The sequence below is a fragment of the Ochotona curzoniae genome, unplaced genomic scaffold, assembly GCF_017591425.1.
Source record: "Ochotona curzoniae isolate NIBS_2020 unplaced genomic scaffold, NIBS_Ocur_1.0 contig_2210, whole genome shotgun sequence".
Classification (NCBI taxonomy): domain Eukaryota; kingdom Metazoa; phylum Chordata; class Mammalia; order Lagomorpha; family Ochotonidae; genus Ochotona; species Ochotona curzoniae.
Genome location: NW_024465369.1, coordinates 7,547,906 through 7,571,264, shown reverse-complemented (window position 1 = coordinate 7,571,264; position 23,359 = coordinate 7,547,906). Strand labels below are relative to the sequence as shown.

The 23,359-nt window shown below is 33.6% G+C and overlaps 1 protein-coding gene across 1 annotated transcript in view; it reads left to right on the top strand.

The window, feature by feature from the left end:
* The window catches only part of LRP1B (LDL receptor related protein 1B), a 1,301,643-nt gene that overhangs the window by 1,068,439 nt on the left and 209,845 nt on the right, over positions 1-23,359 (top strand). Inside the window, exons 55-58 of the mRNA XM_040971988.1 lie at positions 4,583-4,766; positions 8,321-8,406; positions 13,624-13,746; positions 16,283-16,464. Of these exons, the coding sequence (XP_040827922.1) occupies positions 4,583-4,766; positions 8,321-8,406; positions 13,624-13,746; positions 16,283-16,464 (575 nt within the window). The remainder of the gene's footprint in view (positions 1-4,582; positions 4,767-8,320; positions 8,407-13,623; positions 13,747-16,282; positions 16,465-23,359) is intronic.

The following is a 23,359-nucleotide window of genomic DNA, read 5'->3' as shown; positions in this document are numbered from 1 at the left end:
CTTTTAAAATTATTTTAATCAGTCTTAACTTTTGCCTATGATGTTTCTCTCTCCGAAAGGTGATGCCTGTTTTTCTTTTTCTGGAATCAGAATAGAATGAGTGACTTGTTTCTGATACATGGAATATGAAAAAAGGGCAAACACTGAAGTAACAGTGCAGTACAAAAGCCTAGCAGGTCACCACTTCACCCATATGGCTAAGCATGACTGCCTTCTCAGAGCTGTGCCTAAGGAATGCATGAAATATGTCCCTTTATATTAGTAATTTTAAAGAAAGTATATATTAGACATAAATACTGTACATTAGTTGCTATAAGTGCCAAGCCCCAAGAGGCAGAAGGGAGCCTCCCTGGATGGCACAAAGCCAAGTGCAGCTCTGGGAATGTACCTGGAAATTCCTGAGCTGCAATGAAGAGAGGCCCACTGAAAAAAAGAAAAAGAAGAGACCCTGCTGCAGCCACTACAATAGCTCCTTTGCAAGGGGAAGCCCATTTTCCTTGAAGAAGAGGCACAAAGCTCTGTGATACTCCTTATTGCCCCAGATCAGCAGTCCTAACTGCAGGAAGAGCCTGCAGTCCCCAGAGCCTTCAATCCATTCTGGGAAACTCAGTGGGTGCTCAGGGAGGAAACCCAGGACTCCTGCTTCTGCCTCTGAACTGGGTTGATTTAAAGATTATATTTAGGAGTTGGGATGTTGAAAATAAAAAAAACTCTTATAATGTCACAAATCTTTATATTGTAGGAAATACTTTACAGATTACCAAAATGAGTCACTAGCGGCTTACTAAATATTGGTGTATAAAGGAACTGTGCCTGTCAAAGGTTTCTGGATCATTTTCTGTGACAGCCCAGTTTCATTTAATGGTGAATTTGACTAGAATAGCCAACAAATTTGCTACTTTTAGTCATCAAAAGTGTGGCATTTTATTAATGTAAATACGTTGATCAAGATTATGCTAGGTGTACATGTAATCTAATAACTACAACAGGTATTTTCTCTGCATAGAAATATTTGCCAAAATATTTCAGCACATCATTGTGTTAAGACAGTGAATTAACCCTGTCTTAAACACATGTGTATTCATTCATAAACATGGCGTCTAGGCAGAAATAACAAAACATGTGACAGAACAGCTCTGAATGAAATGAGCCTGTGTCAAATAATTATTGCGAGCATTAAATATTTAAACTCCAGTAGAAGTTAAAAAACTGTTATGATGACTATTGAATTTTAAAAGATTTTTAAATAAATCAGGATAGGTATTATACAGTTACAGAAAATCTTAAATTTTAAGCCATTGACAGACAATTTATTAGCTCTACAACATAGGTAAATATGTATTCATGTATATATTTTTATATATAGTATATAGTTATATTTGTATTATATATTTATATATAACATTTATATGTGTGTATTATATATGTGGTATGTATATATATGTGTGTATAATAATTTCAAATCAACTTCAACATAGGTTGCTTAACCTGTATAGCTAATATGTCTCAAAGCAAACACGAAGGTATGAAATAAAAAATGTTCACACCTTGCTATTACATTAAAAGAGACATAGACAATGGATGTGTGATGCAGCAGTTGAGGCGTGGCTTGGGATGCCACATGGCTTACCAGAGTGCCTGGACTGGGGTCTGTTCTCTGCTTGTAATACCAGCTTTGTGCTGTGGTGCACTCCAGGATTGTTTCCCCCAAGGGATGGGTTATTCTATTCATTAGCTTTGATCTGTGCTGTACAATTTTAAGAACATTATTCCTAAAATTCTGTCAAGTATCACTTACGCACACCTGGGGAAAATGTCAACTAATGGATTTCTCTATTCCACGAGAAAATGATCCACAGCCTGTTTTGCTTGCCATCTCAACAGAAAGGGGCAAGAAACAATCCTTCAAATTCAGCAATAAAATGGAAATTGCTTTAAAAAGCAAAATATAGGCCTTATGTGCTGTGAACCATTGGCACATTTTCTGTGAAACAAATATGAATCCAACTATTCAGAGGGGAGTAATATCATTGAACTGAACAAAGTCTGTAATTTTGAGGCAAGAATAGGTTTCCCTGTTCCAACAAGCATATTTCTGAAAATGAAAAATGTTTCAGCAAATAAACATAAATAAAATAAGATTAACCAAGTACATTTAAAAGCTAAATAAAATTTTCTTGGCAGTAATAGAATAAGTTTAAGTAGTTCTATTTATTAATGGTAATTCTTCAAAATGCTTATGGAAAGTTGAATTAAAAGACAAATCTGTGTGCAAAATTTTTGAAACCCATGTATGAAAGTGATCTTCAAAAAGTTCATGGAAGTATATATGTGTGTGTACAAACATATATATGCAATACATTATATATAATGGTCACCTTAAGTATAAAATCTTAATTTCCCATACGTATACTTATATTCAAGTCACTGAATTTTATAATACTTCCATAAGACTGTCACAAGACATTCCACTGCACTTTCACAAATACCATGAAAACTGAAATACCTTATATTCCTTTTACAAGACTGTTTCAGATAAAAGGCACAGTTCATAAAATTTTCCTTTGTATGTCCCAAAGCATTCCTTTACCTCAACATAGCTCTGTGTTTAGCATTCAAATTTCTGAATTTCAGAACATGTATGATCATCTGAACACATTTCAGCCTCTCCAATAATGTCTTCTTATATCCTGTGAGAATTCCCATTTTCATTCAAACATATTTTTTCTCATTATTTATATATTTTAGTTATTTTAAAAACTATTTAGGACCTGGCACAGAAGCTAAGGTCCTGCCCTTGCACAAAATGGGCACTGATTCTAATCCTGGTGGCCCCACTTCCCATCCAGCTCCCTGCTTGTGGCCTGGGAAAACGTCAAGGACAGCCCAAAGCCTTGGGATCCTGCACCCATATGGGAGACCAGGAAGAAACTCCTGACTTCTGGCTTCGGATCTGAGCAGCTCTGCTCATTGCAACCCCTGGGGGATAATCATGAGATGAAAGATATTCCTCTCTGCCTTTCCTCCTCTCTGTATATCTGACTTTCTAATATAAATAAATAAATAAATAAATAAATAAATAAATAAATAAATAAATATTTTTAACTATTTAAAAATTATAACAAATTGCTTTTTAGCAATGGTTTTGTATACAGTCCAATGATATTAAGCATCTTATTTGGGGGGTTAAAGTTTAAACACCAACTTCACTTGTCTTAGTAATATGTCAGGATGGATATTCTCTTTGGGAGTTATATTGTTACAAACAGATTTGGGGAAATAAGGGTGAGCTTTTTACTTTCATTTATGGGCATACTAGTGAGTTTGAGAAATTTTTAAAAGTTTATTATAACTACTTGAGAACTATGGGATAAAAAGTAGCAAATTTACCAACTGAAACAAAATCATAAGAATGTAACAAACAAGTTTCCTATAAAATTATCTAGGAAAAGATATTCATTTCTCTTTTGAGCACTTGTAGATGAAGTTGATGTTATTACATTGATCACATCCCAAATCTTTAAAAAATGTCTTATGCCTAAACAAAATAATAATAATTACAACTTGGCATATTTTCCACTGATGACTTAGTAATGTGGTCTTAAATTGTTCTAATATAATTCTCAATAAACACAAAACTGTTCAGTCACAGATTATGAAATGATTAGTATGCATATCTCGAGCATTGATTGTTTTTAATTGTTGAGCTTCTTGTTAACTCACCATTACTACTCAATACTAAAAAAAAAAAAAATCCCTAATTAAAAGGTCACTAAGTGTTGATGGCAAAGATTAGTGTGATTATCGTCATCTAATCAGAAAATAGGTTCACTTTCTGTAATAGTGATCCTAATATACTGCTTGGCAGAGACAAGCTAGGGAAAGGGATGTATAGACTGTAATAAAATGCAGAGATAATATCGACCTAAGAAAAGTGACTTAATTATTGAGAGAGAATAAAAGCTATCTTGACGTTACTTTGTCTCCAAACACCACTATACTTAAACATGGCACCAAATACAGTCCAAGGCAGTGGTTGCAGATTGCCGTGTTTTAACAATTGCAGTGAGTCCCAGCTCTACTGTGGGCTTCATCTGCACATCTCCACCTTCCTGTTCCAGATTTCTATTCAGTTAATTAGAAATAAAAGTGCCAACAGCTCTAGCGAAATAACAGTTGACAATGTTTGAAACCTTGAAAGATCCACATAAAAAGTAATTTATATGATTGTTAAAGTCTTCTAAAAAGGTGATATTAAATACTAGATAAAGGAAAAAAGGCATCGAACACTTGCTTGCATTTTACATGGCTGTTGTTTAGCCACGTGACTTTAATGATCTCCAGGCATGTTTGCAATCTTGCCAATGTCAGAAGATAAAATGAAGATACTTGGGAGAATAAATTAATACATTTAACTTTACATAGTACATGAAATCTTTCTTGAAAGTTAACAGACTTGCCGTTATATATTCTTAAGTGTGTTTCTTGTTTAGGCCTTCTTAAAAGGCTATTCAATAATAAAAGGTAGTGATGATGATATGAATGGATTCCTGTTTTCATATCCTTGTTTTTCTTTCCCCAGTGCAAATGCTGGCCTGGATTCCAACTGAAGGATGATGGTAGAACATGTGTAGACATTGACGAATGCTCCACAGGCTTTCCCTGTAGCCAGCAATGCATCAATACCTATGGGACCTACAAGTGCCTCTGCACAGATGGGTATGCCACACAACCTGATAACCCAAATGGCTGCAAATCACTCTCAGGTATCAAGTCAAGCTTGTTTACTTCTCTCACCTCAGTTACTCCTTTTGGGGGAGGTGTAAAGATTTATTTCATTTTATTTGAAAGTCAGGTATACAAAGAGGAGGTGAGACAGAGAGATCTTCCGTCCACTAATTCACTCCCCAAGTGATGGCAACGGCCAAAGCTGCGCTGATCTGAAGCTAGGAGCTTCTTCCTGGTCTCCCACATGAGGGCAAAATATGAAGGCCTCAACTGGTCCTTATTTAATTTCCCAGGCCACAAGAGGGAGCTGGATGAGAAGCAGGGCCACTGGGCTATGAACCGGCGCCCATATGGGATCCCTGTGTGTGCAAGAGGAGGGCATTAGCCACTAGGCTACTGTGCCGGCCCCACATCAGTTACTCTTATGGATCCAGAAGGTCATACCCCTTCTCCCTGAATTTACTCCTTCTTGCTCTTTCTGAGACCACAATGCTCCTTGTTACTCCTAATGATATGGGAATATCTCACTCTGATTTCATAAATTGTGTACATGTCATTCTTTTAATAATAAGGTTGTTTTTACTATTTTAGACTACTATGGGTTTCTATATTTTTTTGAGAAAACTCAGAAGTAAATGAACTATCTGTAGTACTACTTCCTGCTTAAGCAAATATTCTTGACAGCCAGTTTGGCCAATCACAGGCTCTATTATGAGAGTATTGTAATATTTTTTTCTTCTCTAAGGCACATTCATTTACATACCAACAAACCCAAGAGGGTCATAATAATACTGAGCAACAGCAGCAAACATGAATAAGCCCCATAAGCCTTTTGAATTATTCCAAAATTAGTGAAGTTGTGTTTATTATAAGTTGTGCTTCATTCTGTAAATAAGAATTTTAATGAAGCATGGCCCACAAAAAATATTATAATCCACCTGGGGGAAATTAAGCATTAAAAGTGATGAAAGACAGTATATGATAATAACTTTTAAAATGGAACAAAATCAGTGGGCAAGGGAATCTTTATATTCTTTAGCTATTTTTAAAAATAGATCAAATAAGATTGCTAATCTCTCATGTGAATATATGGCAATGAAAATAGTTAAAACATTACATTTGTTTTCTCATTTATTTTTATTAAGCAAATGTCAGAAGTACAAATTTTAGGACTAGCATTGTGGCATAGCAAGTGAAGCCATTGCCTGCAGTGATGGAATTCCTTGGACATTGGCTCAAGTTTTCCCACTGTTGCATTTCAAATCAAGCTCCCTGACAATGTGTTTGAGAGGACCACAGAAGATGGTCCAAGTTTTGGGAGCCCTGCACACATATGACAGAACTACAGGATGCTTCAGGTCCTTGTATTGGTCTGGCTCAGCCATGGATGTTGTCATTATTTGAGTGAAGCAGATGTCAGGACATTTTCCTGCTTCTCCTTGATCTCCATAATTGAGCCATTAATATGAATTTTTTAACCTTTTTCAAAATTTATACCTTATGTAGAAGAAATTTAGCTTCTTTCCATTTTCCATTTCCCTGGCATTTTTTTTTTCATGAAATACTAAAAATATTGAGATTTATTTGGAGATCCTTATGTTTTCTCCCAATATACTTGTTTTGGCCAGTTCCCTGGTTGGATTTTTCTTAACAACTTCTTTAGAAATGAGAGATTGGATAAGACGTGAAATCTCAAAAACAGTCATTTGCTACATAGTTTAAAATTTTTATAAGTGATTATGCTATGGCGATGAATATAACTGTAGTTTTTTTCCATTTTCCAAAGAATTGGAGAACTAATGACAATTTCAATACAAGCATAAATGTTTTTTGCAAAGGAGACCAAGATTCCTAACTGAAAAAATTTTAAAAGAATTGTCTAAGTATTGAGGAAGATTATGACTAAATTTGTGTTTATAAATGTAGAGCTATATTGACAGGGGTGTCAAGAACCCTTAAACTTAGAGCCAGTTCTGCATTGAGAAAAGCTCAAGTCTCCATTTTGTCCCAATAGAAATTTGCAATGATTCATTGGAGATTTTGCCATGAATGAGGAAACATGGAGTCAAACATCTTTCATATAATGAAAGATAATTTAATACTCTATGTACTTGTATTACATATTAAGTTTGAAATTGAAAGACAAGGAGAATAAGGTAATTGCTTAAAGTAAAAATTAAGCACAAAATGTAGATTTACAATAAATCATTTATAATATCAGATTACATAGTAAATTTTAATGTATTTGAATAAGTTCCAACAAGATTAAATTTGCTTAGAAAATGAGTATATGAATGTGCATTAGAAACAAAGTTGGTTTAAAAATGAGCAAAACACTAAATGAGCAAAGGACTAAATCTAAAAATGAGCTGGCATGAAGGCTCAGTGTTGAAATCCTTGCCTTGCAAATGAGCCAGGATACTATATAGGCATTGGTTCATGTCCCAGCTTCTCCACTTCCCTTCCAGCTCCCAGCTTTTGGCCTGGGTAAGCAGCAGAGAATGGCTCAAAGTCTTCAGACCCTGTTCCCATGGGAGCCATGGGAGAGGCTTCTGGCTCCCGGCTATGGGTCAGCCCTGGCTCTGGTCTTTGTGGCCACTTGGAGAGTAAATCAATAGACAAAACATCTTTGTCTTTGTAGCTCCCTCTGTAAAATCTACATTTCCAGAAAAACAAATTAACTTTGCAAAGTGAGCAAATTTTACTGAATTTAACTAAGAGTACATCTTTTGAGGGTATAACTGAATGTTACTGTATTACTGTATGTAAATAATCAAATACCTGTTTATAGAAATAAGTTGATTTTGCCAAAATATTTGACTATGTTCTCATTAAGAGCTCATTTTGCATACAAGTGAATTCTGAAGAGAAATCCTAATGAAAGGTTTGGAGGCTCTTCCAATACACTGAGGATGATAAGGCCTTTACCAAACTATTTTCTAGCTTCTTGACAAAAGAGGTACTAAAACAAGTGTACAGAGCATGAATAAACTGTCACTGAAGGACGAAAGTATTGTCACAGTATATGAGAAAACAGTAGAGGCAGAAGGGTGGAAGGGGAAATTCTTGAGCCTAAGGAACTGTATCATAAAAAAGGAAGATGGTAAAAAAGTATTGTGAGATTTTTTAAAAATGGAAACTAATAAAGACTTTAGAAGCTGGAGTTCAAAAATTCTTCAGAGACTCCTGAGACGGGTAGCCGGATGATCGACCTACAATGAAACCTAGGGCTTGCATTCAGATCATTGAGAGTTTTAGCTGGTTGGTCATCAAGAAATATTTCCTGACTATATGAGTATTTATCTATCCTTTCAATTGGGTTAGATTATGTGAACAAGCTGATGGTAAATTCCATTAATTCCAAACAAAATAATCTGAATTTCCAAGATCCTTCAAAATAAGAGAAAGGTGCATTTAGAATTATCTAAATGTTCCTATTCTTTCTGCATGAGTTCTGCCTTTTCATTCTAAAACCATGCTGCTCAGTATGAACTTTCATACATAAATTTACATCACTGTTGTTAATCTGAAGCTAAGCCAATTAAGATACCATGAATATTAAGTCTACTGTTTCTTATGTCTTGATGTTTAGATGAAGAACCATTTCTAATTCTTGCTGATCATCATGAGATCCGGAAAATTAGCACTGATGGCTCCAACTACACACTTTTAAAACAGGTATGGCAAACTGTGGATGATTTCATACCATTTAGCATGGCAATGCCAAGTAAGCATAAACCTTTCAGAAACACCAACAGTTAAAATTTATGGAAACATGTATTTATGAAAAACAGACATGCACATGTTTAGTATCACAATAGCTTTTGTTTAAGATGGGGCAATACTACTCCTCAATCATCCTATAAAATGAAAAAAAAATAAGTGCAAAGAGATAATTATCTTACCATGATTTTATGTAGAAAAAATAAAATTCTCTTTTAATGTATTTCGTAGATTAGCTGAATTGTATCTCCACCCCATTGCACTGTCATTTCAGTACCATTCCTTTTCAAAAATTCCAATTTCTTATCCATAGACTCAGGAAATAAGCCAGGATTAAAGAATTAACAAGAGAGTGACACAGTAATTGTGACCCCAGAAGGGTTTGAGGCTGTAAGGTAACACGTGGTCCACTATATGTGTTTCCTGCATTAGTCCCGTCTACTTTGATGGAATGTTGGGGGATTCTCCTGGTGTTTGAGGTCTAGTGTCAGATGTGAAGACATTTCTTCTTCTTGGAAAGGTAGACTTAAAGAAAGAAGAGACAGAGAGAGAACTCTTCAGTTCACTGTTTCACTCCCCCAAGTGGCCGTAACAGCCAGAGCTGAGCCAATCCAAAGCTGAATGTCAGGAGTTTCTTTCCGGTTCTTTCATGTGGGTGCAGGGTGCCATGGCTTTGGGGCATCCTCCACTGCTTTTTCAGGACACAAGCAAGAGCTGGATGGGAAGTGGAGCGGTTGGGGACATGAACTGGCATCCATATGAGATCCTGATTTTTGAAAGGAGAGGATGTACAAATCCAGCCTGTGGGCTGAGCCTAAAATATGTAATTTGTTTCAAATATTATGATTTCCACTTTTCATTAGTTTAAAAAACTATGAAATGCTTTGTAAACTTTTTTTTTTCTGCCTATGTTGCAAACAGCCTAACACCAAATCAGTTTAACTAGACTGATTATTCCCTGGACCAGAAAAATCACACAGTTAGTTGTAGTGTGTTATTAGTTGTCAGGAGAAATATCTGTTTCAATATTTATTGCATCTGCTCCATTCCATTTTTTTCTGCATACATAATAATAGTATTATGAGAGTCTGTTGCCATGCAGCAGGTTGAGACCTGTCTTGCTAATCTGACGTCTAAATCTCAGGGTGTAGGTTTCAGTCCTGGCTACATTGCTTTTAATCCTACCTCCTACTAATGCACCTGGGAAGGCAACAGAGAATGACCTTAACTCAGGTCCTAGCTCCCCCTCTCCGCCATGGAGATCTAGAGAGTTCCCAACTTCACCCTGGCACAACCTTGAGAAAGAAAGAGCACAAGCTCTCATGTACAGATTTAAAATGCCTACCATGCCCAGGGTTGGTCCAGGCCAAACCTGAGAGGCAGAAACTGAATCCAGGACTGCCATGTGGATAGGAACCACTGCGTGCTGCCGCAGAGACTGCGTGAAAAGGCTGGAGCCAGCAGCAGCAGTCAGACATAAAAACTAGAACTCCAGGATGTTAACTGGAGCCTTAAGCATTAGTCCAAATGCCTGCCCCATTTGTAGGGGAAGAATTTCAGATGATTTTCACAGGAGCATTTTGTCTATGGAAGGGAAGAAAGGGAGAGAAAAACGTGGAAGTTCATGAAAACCTGAGCACTTTTGTGTGTGTATGAACTTGAAAATGGTGACCACTGATTGCAGAATTAGAAATGCAAAGCACTAAATAGTAGCTTTATATCCTGTTTTGCTAGTGAAATGTTTAGAACATAGAAACATACAATGCCTCTCAGTGAACATGTTTATAAGCATATTTCATCATAGCATTACAGAAAGTTTTAAGGAGTTAAACCATTTTCCCCTTGCAGAGTCCATCTACATAAGCAAAATGAGGTAGACCATGTAAGTTATTATCTTTGCACATGTTCTCGCTTCAAAAATAAATGAAAAGATTGCACCCTTGTCTTCATTTTTCATATTTTCATACAGCTCATTAGGAAAAATGATTAGCCCTGATGTCATGAATCTTCTTTGTTTTATTCAGCAGTAATCTCAGGAAGCTTCATTGGAAAAAAATAGTGTAACAATGGTTGGATATTGTTTTCTTACCCAGTATACCCAGTATATCCAAAACTGTGGGCATAGCTAGGCTACCTATAAATCAAATGTTGGACCACATTTAGAAAATGTGCTATAATACCACAAGTTTTAGGAATGAAAATTAATTAAGTAGTTCTCAAATAAACTATCCAAGTCAACTTTAGCCATGCTTTTAGTCCAGCAAAATTGAACAGAGGGGGAAAAAAATCCCACAATTTCCTAAATTAATCACCTAGATAAAAAGATTGGAAATCTTCCGCCACAAAAATGAAATAGTGTTTTCATGAAACCAATTTTCAACTCTAAAACCACTGGGATGGCTCTACTTTCCAGACATTATTTTTACCCTTCTCGTCGCTGTTTTAATGTTCCTTGTATGAATCTATAAAGAGAGTATTGCACTGTTTTCTGTCGGGATTAAGCGTAAAGCTTTTGAAAATCACCAGCTTGGTTAGATGGATATGTCAGATTTTGGTACCTCAATTCCACTGCCTTTAGAGCTTTAATTTGTTGTAGATGACTTGCTAAATTTGGGGTTTGATTTTCATTATCTAAATTGATTATTGTTACGAAAGGAACAGGGTAATTCTGCCACGCCTAGGGATTGTGGGAAAATCATAAATGAAGTTGGAGACACATTTCTACCTGCCTTTTCCCTGTAAAGCTTTCAAATGTAACAATCTGAATTGCAAAACCATCACAGAATCTTAGCCCATTTACATTATTCCTCTGGAGAGAAAAACATTTGAACAGAAAGAATATTGTAGACTAGTATTAAAATGAATTTACTAGGCTCTCTACGTAACTTGTCTGGAATACATTCAACTTATATTTTAGACTGATTAAATTTGATTTATTTGCATAGAAACCTTCCTTAAGATGCACAGTTAATTGTACTTAAGATATTCTACAACTTTCATGTGAAGGAATATTTAATAAAGCCTTTTGAAACAATCTGATTCTCAGTTACCTGTTCAAAGTGCTAATGGTCATTTTTCTTTCTGAATAATGTCAGTAGGAAGCATACTTTCATTTGTTAATTTGAGGTTAATGAATAAATCATAGTGAGTTTCCTGCCTGTGTCCCCTGTTTACATTCAGTGGCATAGAATTTGTTGGAATCGAGCTATTTTAGATTATTTTGATATTCCAGAACTCAAGAGATTGAAAATATTAAGTAAAAAAGAAGTGTGAGTTTTAAACCTACAGTGTTAACACCATGTAATGCCAAATTTTGGCCCTACTGAATGAAAACGGAAAAAAAAGTCAGTGAAGCAAACAGATTTTTCCAAGACCTTAAGTAACTTGCTTTTATACCCAGACTTTTCTTTGCCTAGTAGATCTTCAGTAAGACATAGATTTTAAGCAATAATCATTTAGATATTGCTGCAATCTTATAAAAAATGGTGAACCTACATCAGTGTTATTTTTATTACTGTTGTTATATCCTGAGTTTTGAGAATAGATGTGGGGAATCAATTCAGGCCTAGGAATTACTAATTTTCCTTTCCCTTTCTCCCAAACCTATTCAATGCAAATAAAAGAACCTGGCTCCTTGAAAAGGCCAATTCTTGTGCATAGTAGAGCAGTGCTCTACAACTTGAGACTAAATGCCCGGGTGCATATTAATACAAGCCAAAAATTCATAGATAAAAATATATGACACAGGCATTCTGGGGGTTTGCCAAATGTCTATAATAACAATTATTTCCTAACTCACAAGAACCAATATATTAGTGAACTACTCCTGTGTTCAAATGAGTTAACACAATTGTAATTGTGATGCCAAGTTTTTTTAGTCTGTTTAAATAGTACATGTATGAACCCTAAGAAAGTCAGAAGTAATCTAACTAATAATAAATCATTTGAGCAACTCCACAGCTAAGAAGATTCCCAAATCCTACATATATAGGCTCAAACTAAACCACAGGCCTACCAGATAGAAATAAATAAATAATGTATATACATACATAAAACATCCAAAACACACCAACTAAATTGTGCTATACTTGTTAACTGCTAAAAAGTATTGTATGGTGAGTCTGGAGGGAACCATTCTTTCAAATATCCAGCATGTGAAATAAAAAGATGTTGATTACTCAGTTGCTCTTTAATTAAATTTTTATCTAAGCTTGTAATGTTTAAATGCCAGTAGGGGAACTGATAATACAGCATAGTGGGTTAATCCTCTGCCTGCAGTTCCAGCATCCAGTATGGGCATGGGTTTGAGTCCCAGGTTCCCTGCTAATGGCCAGGGAAAGCAATAATAGATGGCCCAATGTGGGAGACCTGGAAGAAGCTTCTGACTCCCAACTTTGGACCAGCCCAGCTCTGGCAGTTGCCTCCATTTGCACAGTGAATCAGTGAGTGGAAGATTGCTCTCTCTGTCTACCCCTCTTTCTCTCCCTATTTTTCTCTTCTTTTCTCTCTTTAGCTTTATCTTTCAAATTGAAAAATAAAAATCTTAAATATTGAATATGACACTTTTATCAGAAGGGTACATGAAGGGAAATTCATTGATGTTGTTGGGATAAAAACAGTGGCAGAACTATTTCCAAACTTCAGTAAAATCATTGGATGGTTTTCTAGAACTTGCCTTACTTCCCTGAGTATTTCCCGATGTTGTAAGTTAGCTGTATTCTGCTTACTGCTTTCAAGAGTCAAATGGTATAGCAAAAAATGCATATTCTGTTTTATTTAACCTGATATTCCTTAACTATTTTCTTTTTAAGACATTTGTGGGTTTTTTTTTTCATTTTGCTGGGCTTTTATTAGCACCACTGTAAGCATTTGAAGACTGTTGTGGCCTACTCAGAGAAAATAGTTTATAATAAATTATACATAATGTTAAGTATAAATGTGGAACAAATGTGAACATAGGATTTTAAAATATTTATTAATAAATGCAAATAATAGCAAATGGCATTTGAAAATAAGTAGTCCTAAATGCTTTTTATGCAATTCATAAATATTAAAAGAGTGTAATAATATGAACTATTTACATTTAAGGGGGATAATGATTCTCATGGATCCCTCAACATTTAGAAATCAATTTTTTAACTGCTGATGAGAACATATTCTTTCTGTTTTTAGGGATTAAACAATGTCATTGCTATAGACTTTGATTACAGAGAAGAATTCATCTATTGGATTGATTCCAGCAGACCCAATGGTAGTCGCATAAATAGGATGTGTTTAAATGGAAGTGATGTTAAGGTAATTATTAACACAGTGATGGGATGATTGAATATATTATTGGTGCAATTGAATAGAACAGAAAATATTATTTGATGATAGTGATATTAGTGGAAGACTACATTGGCTTGCTTTCAAAGTTGTGGTTGTATTGTGTAAGCTAATAACTACTTGAAGTATGCCGTAGAAGAGTTTTTATCACTAAGTTTCATTGTAGCCACCAATGCTTACAGTAAGATAAACTTTAAGTTAATAAATTTGAAACCTTTTTCACAACCCTAAAAAGATGTGATAGGTTTTTTTCAGGTTGAATATCTTTGAGATCCAATTTTATTCACTCAAGTCAAAGGGAAAATTGGTTATGAGGATTTATAATTGAGAACATAAAATTTCAGAGTATAGATTGAAATTATAGCACTTCTAAATTTAACCTCTTGCCAATGAAAATAATTGAGTGAATTTGTTTAAAACCTTGAATGTCCTGGTAAGATAACATCACAATTAAATATATTTCACGGTTTAGATATTAGCTGTTCTTAATTTTTAATGAATTTATTTATAATGGATATATCCAGTATCATGTATTATTAAAATTTTTTAATTCAAATAACTTTCCATAGTCATTTATAATAACAAACATATTTTGGGGGAGGGGAGGAGCTATCCATTTTGAAATATTATGAAATCTTAACATGTACCTGTACATTACAGGAATAAGACTAAGTTAGATTCAGCTGGCTCAAAATTATTTTAATAATGGCCTGAGCAATGACGTATCAGTTTGTAGTAGTAAAACACAAAACAATTTATGTTAATCCAGTAGCTAGATAGAGCAAGCAGCTTTTCATTAATGATGTAACTCCATGACAATTTATTTAAAATATGTGAAAGTTATAGACTTGATATATATTTTTACTTAACTTTATGTATTTAGAAGGCACTCTAATATTTTAGTGCATGTTGTTTCTATTGAATCACTGTTATTGCTCTATTGCTGAAATCATATCACAACAAAGTGCATATTTGCTTCCCTTGCAGTATTAATTAACTGATTTTCAGTTATGCAGTCATTCATGCTAATTTTCTAAATTTAGAATTTCAGTATAAAAGAAATGAATGTGATGAAACTCCATATAGTAGCTTAATATAATTATGCCAATGTTTATATTATATATCTATTAAGGAATTATAAATATGAAATTGTATTTAGTACCTTATAAATAATTGTATAACTATGTTAGAATTGTATAATACTTCAAAAAATCACAAGTCCCTCATTCTGCTATTTAACTGTATCCTTGCATTGTATGCAGAAAGTCGTGCATCCTAGTGTCAAGATATATTTAACAGTTTCATTGGGAGTCCACCTTTTACTTAGAAGAAAAGATACATACTGCAATGTATCTTCACTTTTTGTTATACAGTTTCTGTAAGTGAATATATGTACAAATCAGTAGGAAGAGGGGAAATGGGGTAGTGAGAAGAGAAATCACTGAGCCTATGGAACTGTAGCATAAAAAAATTTCAAAAAAAAAAAAAATAGGCAAGAACAGACCAAGTACATAGGGCATCAGGGTAACCTCTGACCTAATAAAGCAAAATATAAAGTAAAACAGTAAAATTCTATAGCCCAGCAAGATATACAGAACAAACAAAGAATCATTAATTTGTGTTTCCAAATAACCAGTAGAAAGGATTTTGAATGTTCCCATCACAGAGAAATTAAACATTGTAAGGTGTCTTGATATGGCAGTCATCATGTTCTGGTTATTTCACATGGTGTTGGTGTACTAAGATTCTGTACCCTGTCAATTTGTACAATTCCTGTGTGTCAATTAAAAACAAAATTCCAAAGAAAACACAGAAATAATAATTACAAAACAATCTGTTGGATTCTCAGCTGTTTTCAGTTTTTGTAGTTTGTCTCACATAGTCTTAAAAGCTATAAGAACTCAGAAACCTGTCTCATAAATAAAGAATAGTCATCATTTTATCCCTATCATATTTGTACACTTAATTACATTTCATATTGATGGATTAGAATTGCTAATAACTAATAGCTGTTATATATCTTTACTTCCCTTTGTCTAGACTGAAAATACATAGTATATTTTTATTATTTGCATTTTCTTCTTTCATTCCAGTTACTTTAATATGGCAAGAATAGTTGGGAGTGTGGTGAATGCTTTAGGCATTTTTCCAATACCTAAGATCAGTAATTCATTCCGTGGACAATTGTTACACAGAAATTCACCACAAATTTTAACACAAGTAAATAGACATTAGTGAAAAAGTGCTCATTACTGTATGGCTATCCAAGAACTTTTATTTTTATGTTTTTTTCTTAAATGTGTGGATCATATATAGGGGATTCCCCATGTTAGTCAATTTATCACAAATATATATTAATATTGAGATTGACAGTATTCTTATTTAAATTCATTTATGACATTTAACTTGTGTTCAGGAATCTGCAGAAGTGAGGAATCAGTTGCTCATTTTTGGTGTGATAATCACACTAATTATTTCTTAATTTTTTTTTTTTAAATTTTGCTAGGTAGTCCATAACACAGCTGTCCCTAATGCACTTGCTGTCGATTGGATTGGAAAAAATCTGTACTGGTCTGATACAGAGAAAAGGATCATCGAAGTATCCAAGCTCAATGGCTTGTACCCCACCGTCCTTGTCAGCAAAAGGCTGAAATTTCCCAGGGACTTGTCTTTAGATCCTCGAGCAGGGTGCGTAACAAACTTGACAAACTCAAAAAAATTGATGCTTCAGCTTGCATTCAGTGTGGTAAATCTAGTTTGAAAGGTTGTTCATGTGGAAATCCAGTGTAATGATTAAATGTATCGAAGTTCTGAAAAACCCAGACCAATACTATGACTATCACATGGAAAGACATAAATTAAAATCAGTATGTTGTAACTCTCTACAAAGTTCCAAAGCAACTCTTGGTGCAATGAATTCATACCTTAAATTTATTCTGAAAATAAGATACACATGTCACTGATTTTGAGGTTTTTAAATTTGGGAGGTAAGGCAGATTAAGAGCAAACTTTCAGATCATGTTTTACAATGTTTATTGTAGTGACAATTATGGGTGTGACAATTATGGGTGTGTGAGATAAAGTTATCTCACAATAGTTTCAACAGAAGATGCGAGGAGAAGCTCTGAATCATATACAGTAATGTTTATTATCACAGGAATTCAAGAGGAAAAAAAGTGAGGATATGGGGACACTTTCGTGTTTCACTGTGTTTTGTGAATATTTTATTAAGAGAATCTGGGAAAGTCTTCACCAGGTTTGATGACAACCGAATGGGAGATTTAAATGAGAATAAACACATGGCAAGGTGGCAAAGCTGCCTCACTTTCAATTATGTTGTTCTAGTGGATAATTTATGTCCTTTCATCCTTTTATGCTATCTATATCTATCTATATTATCACATATTCTCAAAATATGTTTATAGAAGTCAAATCTATGCAACATGTTTGTTAAAATGAAAGATTTAGAGAAGTTTTACCTTAAAATAAGACATCTCACTGTTGCAGGTATAGGGTAACTGTTTTACCCTGGCTCAATCTCCCATGTTTAAAATTAGTGAAGTGATCATGTCAAACTATAGTTTGGAGCCGAATTTTAAACATTAATTTGTTTAAAGTAGTACCTAAGGAGACTTCCACTAAGAATGAATTTTTGTGTCCAAGATAAGTGCACATCTAATCCTTTTCCTATATAACTATATAATCATTAAGTTTTCTTTTTCTATGCCATTGCAAAATAGTCCCAAAGCAGCACCTGTTATATTTCAACCAAAATAATGCTGACAAGAGAGTTTGTTACTATAGATATTTAAGGAAGTAATGACAAACTGCACTGAATTTAGCTGCCATTTTCAGTTATTAGCATGCAGCTATTCTAAATATTTGTTATTCTTCAGAAAGTGTTTTTAGTATTTAAACAATTGTCCTTTTCTTCCAAATCCACATAACTGGCCCAGCATCTCATTTCTTCTACTTGAGATACTTTACTTTGTAATGGTAAACCAGCATATTTGCTAGCAAAGATTTTGGCTGTATTGTACCTGAGTGTTTCCTTATGTCATGGTTATCACTCCGATTAATTGCAAGCATACATAAGTTATCATGCACATAAAAATCCATGCATTGCAAATGTTGATTAAAACTTTAAAGCAACAAATTGTTGTAGGTGTTGTTAAGACTTGATTTCTTTTAAAATTAATATTAGGATTCTGATATGAATATGCCATGTTAAAAACAAAAAACATAATAACTAATTCATTTTAGTGAAGCAATTGAAGCCACCATTTTAGTAGATAAAATCTGGTGGCACTTCTGCATTCTTGCTCTTTTCTTCCTTCCCTAAATAAGCCAGTAGACCACTTAGAGTTCTAGCTTTTATGAGATGAACTTTAGTTTGTAACTGCAAAAAATATATGGTACAATCATGCCCCAAAACTGACAGTTTGCATTGTAAGATTATTTAATAAAAATGCATTTTTTTCTTTATCAGGTCACCATGATTAGGATATATTCTGAGTATGCCATACTTAACTCATATTTCTTTTAAAAATGGGTGATTTTTTTTAATCTTAATATATGGGAAGGTACAAAGTAAAGGTTTATTTAAGACTGAATAAAAATCATTTTATTGCCAATAATACTGAAACTTTCAAATTTTTAAAAAGTAACATGGACAGAGAATGTCTATATTTTAATAACAGTGTGTTAATTGAAATGTCTGTTTTTAGCTGGTAGTTAGTAGAAATGATAAAGAAGATATAGTGGACAAGTCATCTTTCTGGCTATTAGATTTAAACTCAGTTAAAATTTTAAATTTTCCAGCATCAACAGAAGTTTTATGTGTTCACTTTTTTTTTTTTGAAAGCAGAGAGGAAGAGGACATTCTTCACTCTTGTGATGTACTTGCTGAATGCCCATAATAACTGTAACTTTTCCAGCCAAAGCCAACGAGTTAGACCTAGATTTAGATCTTCCACAGGGTGGCAGGTTTGAGCGTCATCCAGTCTCCTAGAATGGAAGCAAATGTGATGCTGAAAATGAGAGTAGAGCAGGAACTTAAACCCAGGAGTTCCTGATGTCCTGAGTTTTAACAACATCAAACACTGCCCCCTTCTTTCAATTACATCCCAACTTGTTATCTGATACAGTCTGAAAATTAGTGTTCTAAATGATCACAAAATTTGGATAATTAAAATATTTTCTAGTTAATAATATTAAAATAATCATTAATGCAAAGTGTATGTAAATCTATCAATAGAAAACCAAACCAATGCGGAAACTGTGCTGAGCATAACTTTATCATTTTTATAACTGAGATGTTTTAGGCAATCACAACAAGGTTCATAATGATGCTAATGTGAACGTGTGATGTGCTTGAGTAAGCAGAAAATTGATTCATTTACTTATTTATGCTACTCATACTTCTGTAGCATTTTTGAATATATAAAACTCTTCTAGATAGGAGTAAAAAAAAATAAAAGATGCAGTATCTGTCTCCAAGTATTTCATAATCCATTTTGACAGATATATAAATAATTACAGTATAAAATCATTTCTGGCAGAAAAAAATAGAACATGTGTCCATCTCAACTGGCGGCATCCTGGATGAAACTCATTAGGTTCAAGGCTGCGAGATGCTGCCATGCATTTCTGTGTGGCATATCTTTCTGGCAAAATAAGCAGGCTTTCTGGGAAAGCACAGAAACATAATAGCATGGCCTCTAATGAATTGCCAGGTACTAAAATGACAGGAAAATATTGAGCGTGTGAGCGATGAATAAATTCACTTTACAGAGATGAAAAGAATTAAGAGTAAGTCAGACCTCAACATAAATTAAAAAAACTGAATAAATCTTATAAGGCTTCTAACTTAAGAAAACATAAATAGACACATAATTTTACCCAGAAAGGGAAATTGTTCATTTGTACACCTATTGGGATGCTTAATTCCCATATAACATAAATTATGATGAAGAAAATGGAATTTCTACAGTATTTGTAAATTAGAAAGCACTATTATAATTTTAGCAACTCAGATACATGTAGTAATTATCCAGTCTGTGTAGTATATATAAGAACATCTGGGTCTTAGTACAATGGCTCAGTGCTTAAATCCTTGCCTTGCAAAGGCACCAGGATCCCATGTGGGTGTCAGCTCATGTCCAGGGTGCTCCACTTCCCTTCCAGCTCCCTGCTTGTGGTCTGGGAGGCAGAAGAGAATGGCCCAAATCCTTGGTACCCTGCACCCTTGTGGAGAACTGGAAGAACCTGGTTCCTGGCTCTGAGTCAGCCCACTTCTGGCTCTTACAGCCACTTGGGGAATTAACCAGCAGATGGAAAATCTTTTTCGCTCTCCTTCCTTCTATAAACTTGCCTTTCTGATAAATAATAATAATAGCAACAACAACAACTAGATGTTAAGGAAAAGGAACATTTGGCCTCAAACTAAGTGATTTTCAAAAACCATTTTGATAGTAATATATTAAATTATGTATTTAACCAAATTTTTCATCTTTTTAATTTTTATCCTTTTTTAATCACAATAAGGTTACTAATAAAACAGTGATGTTGAATTATAAATATGTTTCCTAAGAGTCATGCAAGCAAGTGCTATAAGGGAAAAAAACACAAATCTTTAACTTTTGTGTTTTAGCCAATGACTTTAAAAAAATGCACATTTAGTATATATATAATGGGAGCCTTTTGAAAAATGAAGGAGTAACTTGATGTCATTACTAAAATGCTTATCTTTAAAGCTAAATTTTTATTTATTTTTCTTGATGTTAGTAAATTCACAAGAAACATAAGAATAAGTACAATTTTCAGCTTTAAAGATATGATTGAAAACAATTGAGAGACCTCTTAATTGTACTGAGTGACTATATTCACTATTGCCAAACTGAATAATAATGTAGAAAATTTTAAAAAATATATTTTATGTTTCTGTATATTGGCTTATATTGGCCCTTATTTTTAGAATGCCCGCCCCTCTGCCATTTTTCTAGTTGCAGTATCCACCTATTTCATATAACCAATAAATATACCACTTCCAGTGTAAAACATTTTCAATGTCCACTGTCTTGTGACGTTGTAACATTTGACTGCTCAGTATAAATATCTCTCTAGCTCCATATAGGAAGTGAACTTCTTTAATAAAAACACTATTACTTAATCTCTTTGCACCTACTACAAAAACAATGTGAAGACTGTTGAATCAGATAATAAGCGGTTAACTAAATGTAGCCAGAGTATGCAGAATCATTATGGAAGTATTATGTTTGTTCAAATGCACAAACTAAGACATTGTTATGTAAATCACATAACTCCATGTTTCACAGAAGAGTCTTAAGGGAATGAAAAATGTGTCAGGTTGAAAATGTAGTTTTCCGTGAGCAAAGATTGTTTATTATTGAGTTACACACTCCCATAAAAAAAACTTTCCATGCTAATCCAAAATTGGCCAAAAGTTGACTGCCATTTTTATAAATTTAGGCAAGAAAGAAAAAAATCTGAAAAAATATAGATAATCCATTTTATATTTCAAAATCAGAAATAAGTGAAGGTGGAAGAAATTTCCCCAAATCAATTACCTGAAATTAGCAAACAAAATTAAAACTAAGAGAAGAGGTCTACTTAATTAATTTCAGTGAAATACAATGCACCATATTATAATATAAAATACGTCTTTATAATCACAGAGGATCATTATTTTGCCTACAAGAAAACTATTAATTATGTATTTTCTTGATTATAACATATGCATTATATCCTGTTTGAAACTATGGATTCTTACATGTCTTTCTGGTAAATATCATCAAGGGGCTATTTACAATTCTCCTATTTTCTCTGAAGCTTTAATTTTCAATTATTGATACAAATATTCGTATCTAATAATTTTAAATACTCAATTTTTCAAATTCATTTGCTATTTTTTTAATTATTTAAATATCAGTACAAGATTGAGAGCAAGAAAGAGAGAGTTTGAGAAATTGATGTTCCATCTGCTTGATTTAACTCCCCAGAAGTCCACAGCAGCCATATCTGAGTCACATTAAAAGCCAGTAGTCTGGAATTTCAACCTGATCTCCTATTTAGGTTAAAATATATTTAACCACATTTAACTGACATTTTAGTTACTCAAAAAAAAAAAATATGCAAACATTTCATGCTTTAAAGAAAGCATCACTTTGCAAGAAACTTGGCATATGTTATTATCATTTCATATTTTCAAAATATATTCAGAATTAATACTATGTAGATATAGTATGTGGCATTTTCAGCATTAGCCCATGGATGACTGACTGGCTTGGTATTTCAAAATTACTGTTAATTTGGAAATTCTAAAACCCTGTGTGTATTTATTCAGAAAATTTATATTTTAAGTTTTTATCAGTATCAATCTTTCTTCAAATATCATAGTTAATTGAACTTCCATCATATTTTTGATCATCAAAGAATTTTTCTTTTTTTTTAATTAATTGTTTTTGGTAGAATTTGGTTGGCACTGGGCTCTCCCTTCCTCCGCACCTCCCATCTATTCTCCCCTCCAGGTTCACAATGTGTCTTTCATGATTCTTCCCAAGTCCATCATGCTGCCGTTGGAGTTTCTCCCAACCATATAGGAGACTGTCATTTCCTTGTGGATTCATTCTTGTATCCTGGAGCCCTAGTAGGTGCAGTGAGGATTAGATCTTTGTTATTTACAGGCAGTAGCGATTACAGTGATAAAAGGAACATTGACCATCTCAGGTGATTATAGAATTTTTCATTTATTCACCATAGTTTACTTGTGCTCATGATTTTTATATACATTCAAAATAGGTTGTGCAAAAATAATTATATGATGCCAAACTGAATAAATATTTGTTACATAAATCGCTGTTTCTTTTGAGCATGCCATTAAAATACTTGAACATAATTATCTCTGACAGATTTTATGAAAATAATAATTTCTTAATGGGCATTTTAAGTTTATGTCAAATATATTAGCTTTCAAACTACATAAATCATTTATGCTATATTGTTTTAATTAGATATCTTGAAAACAAAAATGGATGATTGTCAAAGTTTATGCTTAGCCAGAAAAAAAGGTAAATTCCAGAAAAACTTAATTGAGATAAAAGATTTTCATTTCAAAGCTGGAATGTCAAAGGGCATCAAGGGTCCTCTAACTCAGTCTTCAGATATGCAGCTAATGATACACATCAGAAGAAAAGATGCTTAATTAAAGGAAAATCCTACTAGTCTGTCAAATGAACATTATTTGTATCTCATGGGGTGTACTGCTTATCCCGAACCTAATTAATGTTAATATCACTGCCATTTTACTCCCCCACCCTGGTCATGTCTGTCATATCCTGTTCTCTTTTTTTCTCTTATATTTTTTTCTTTAACTTAAAATAACTTCCTACAAAATGTTTTAAGTTGACATAAAAATTACACGTTGATGAGGTAAAATGTCATGTTTTGTTATAATTGATCATTGTGTAATGTAAAAGCTTAATATACAAGTTTTTTCATAAATACTTATAATTCGTTGGCTTAACATGATTCAGAATTGTTTTTTCACTTTTGATTTTCAAAA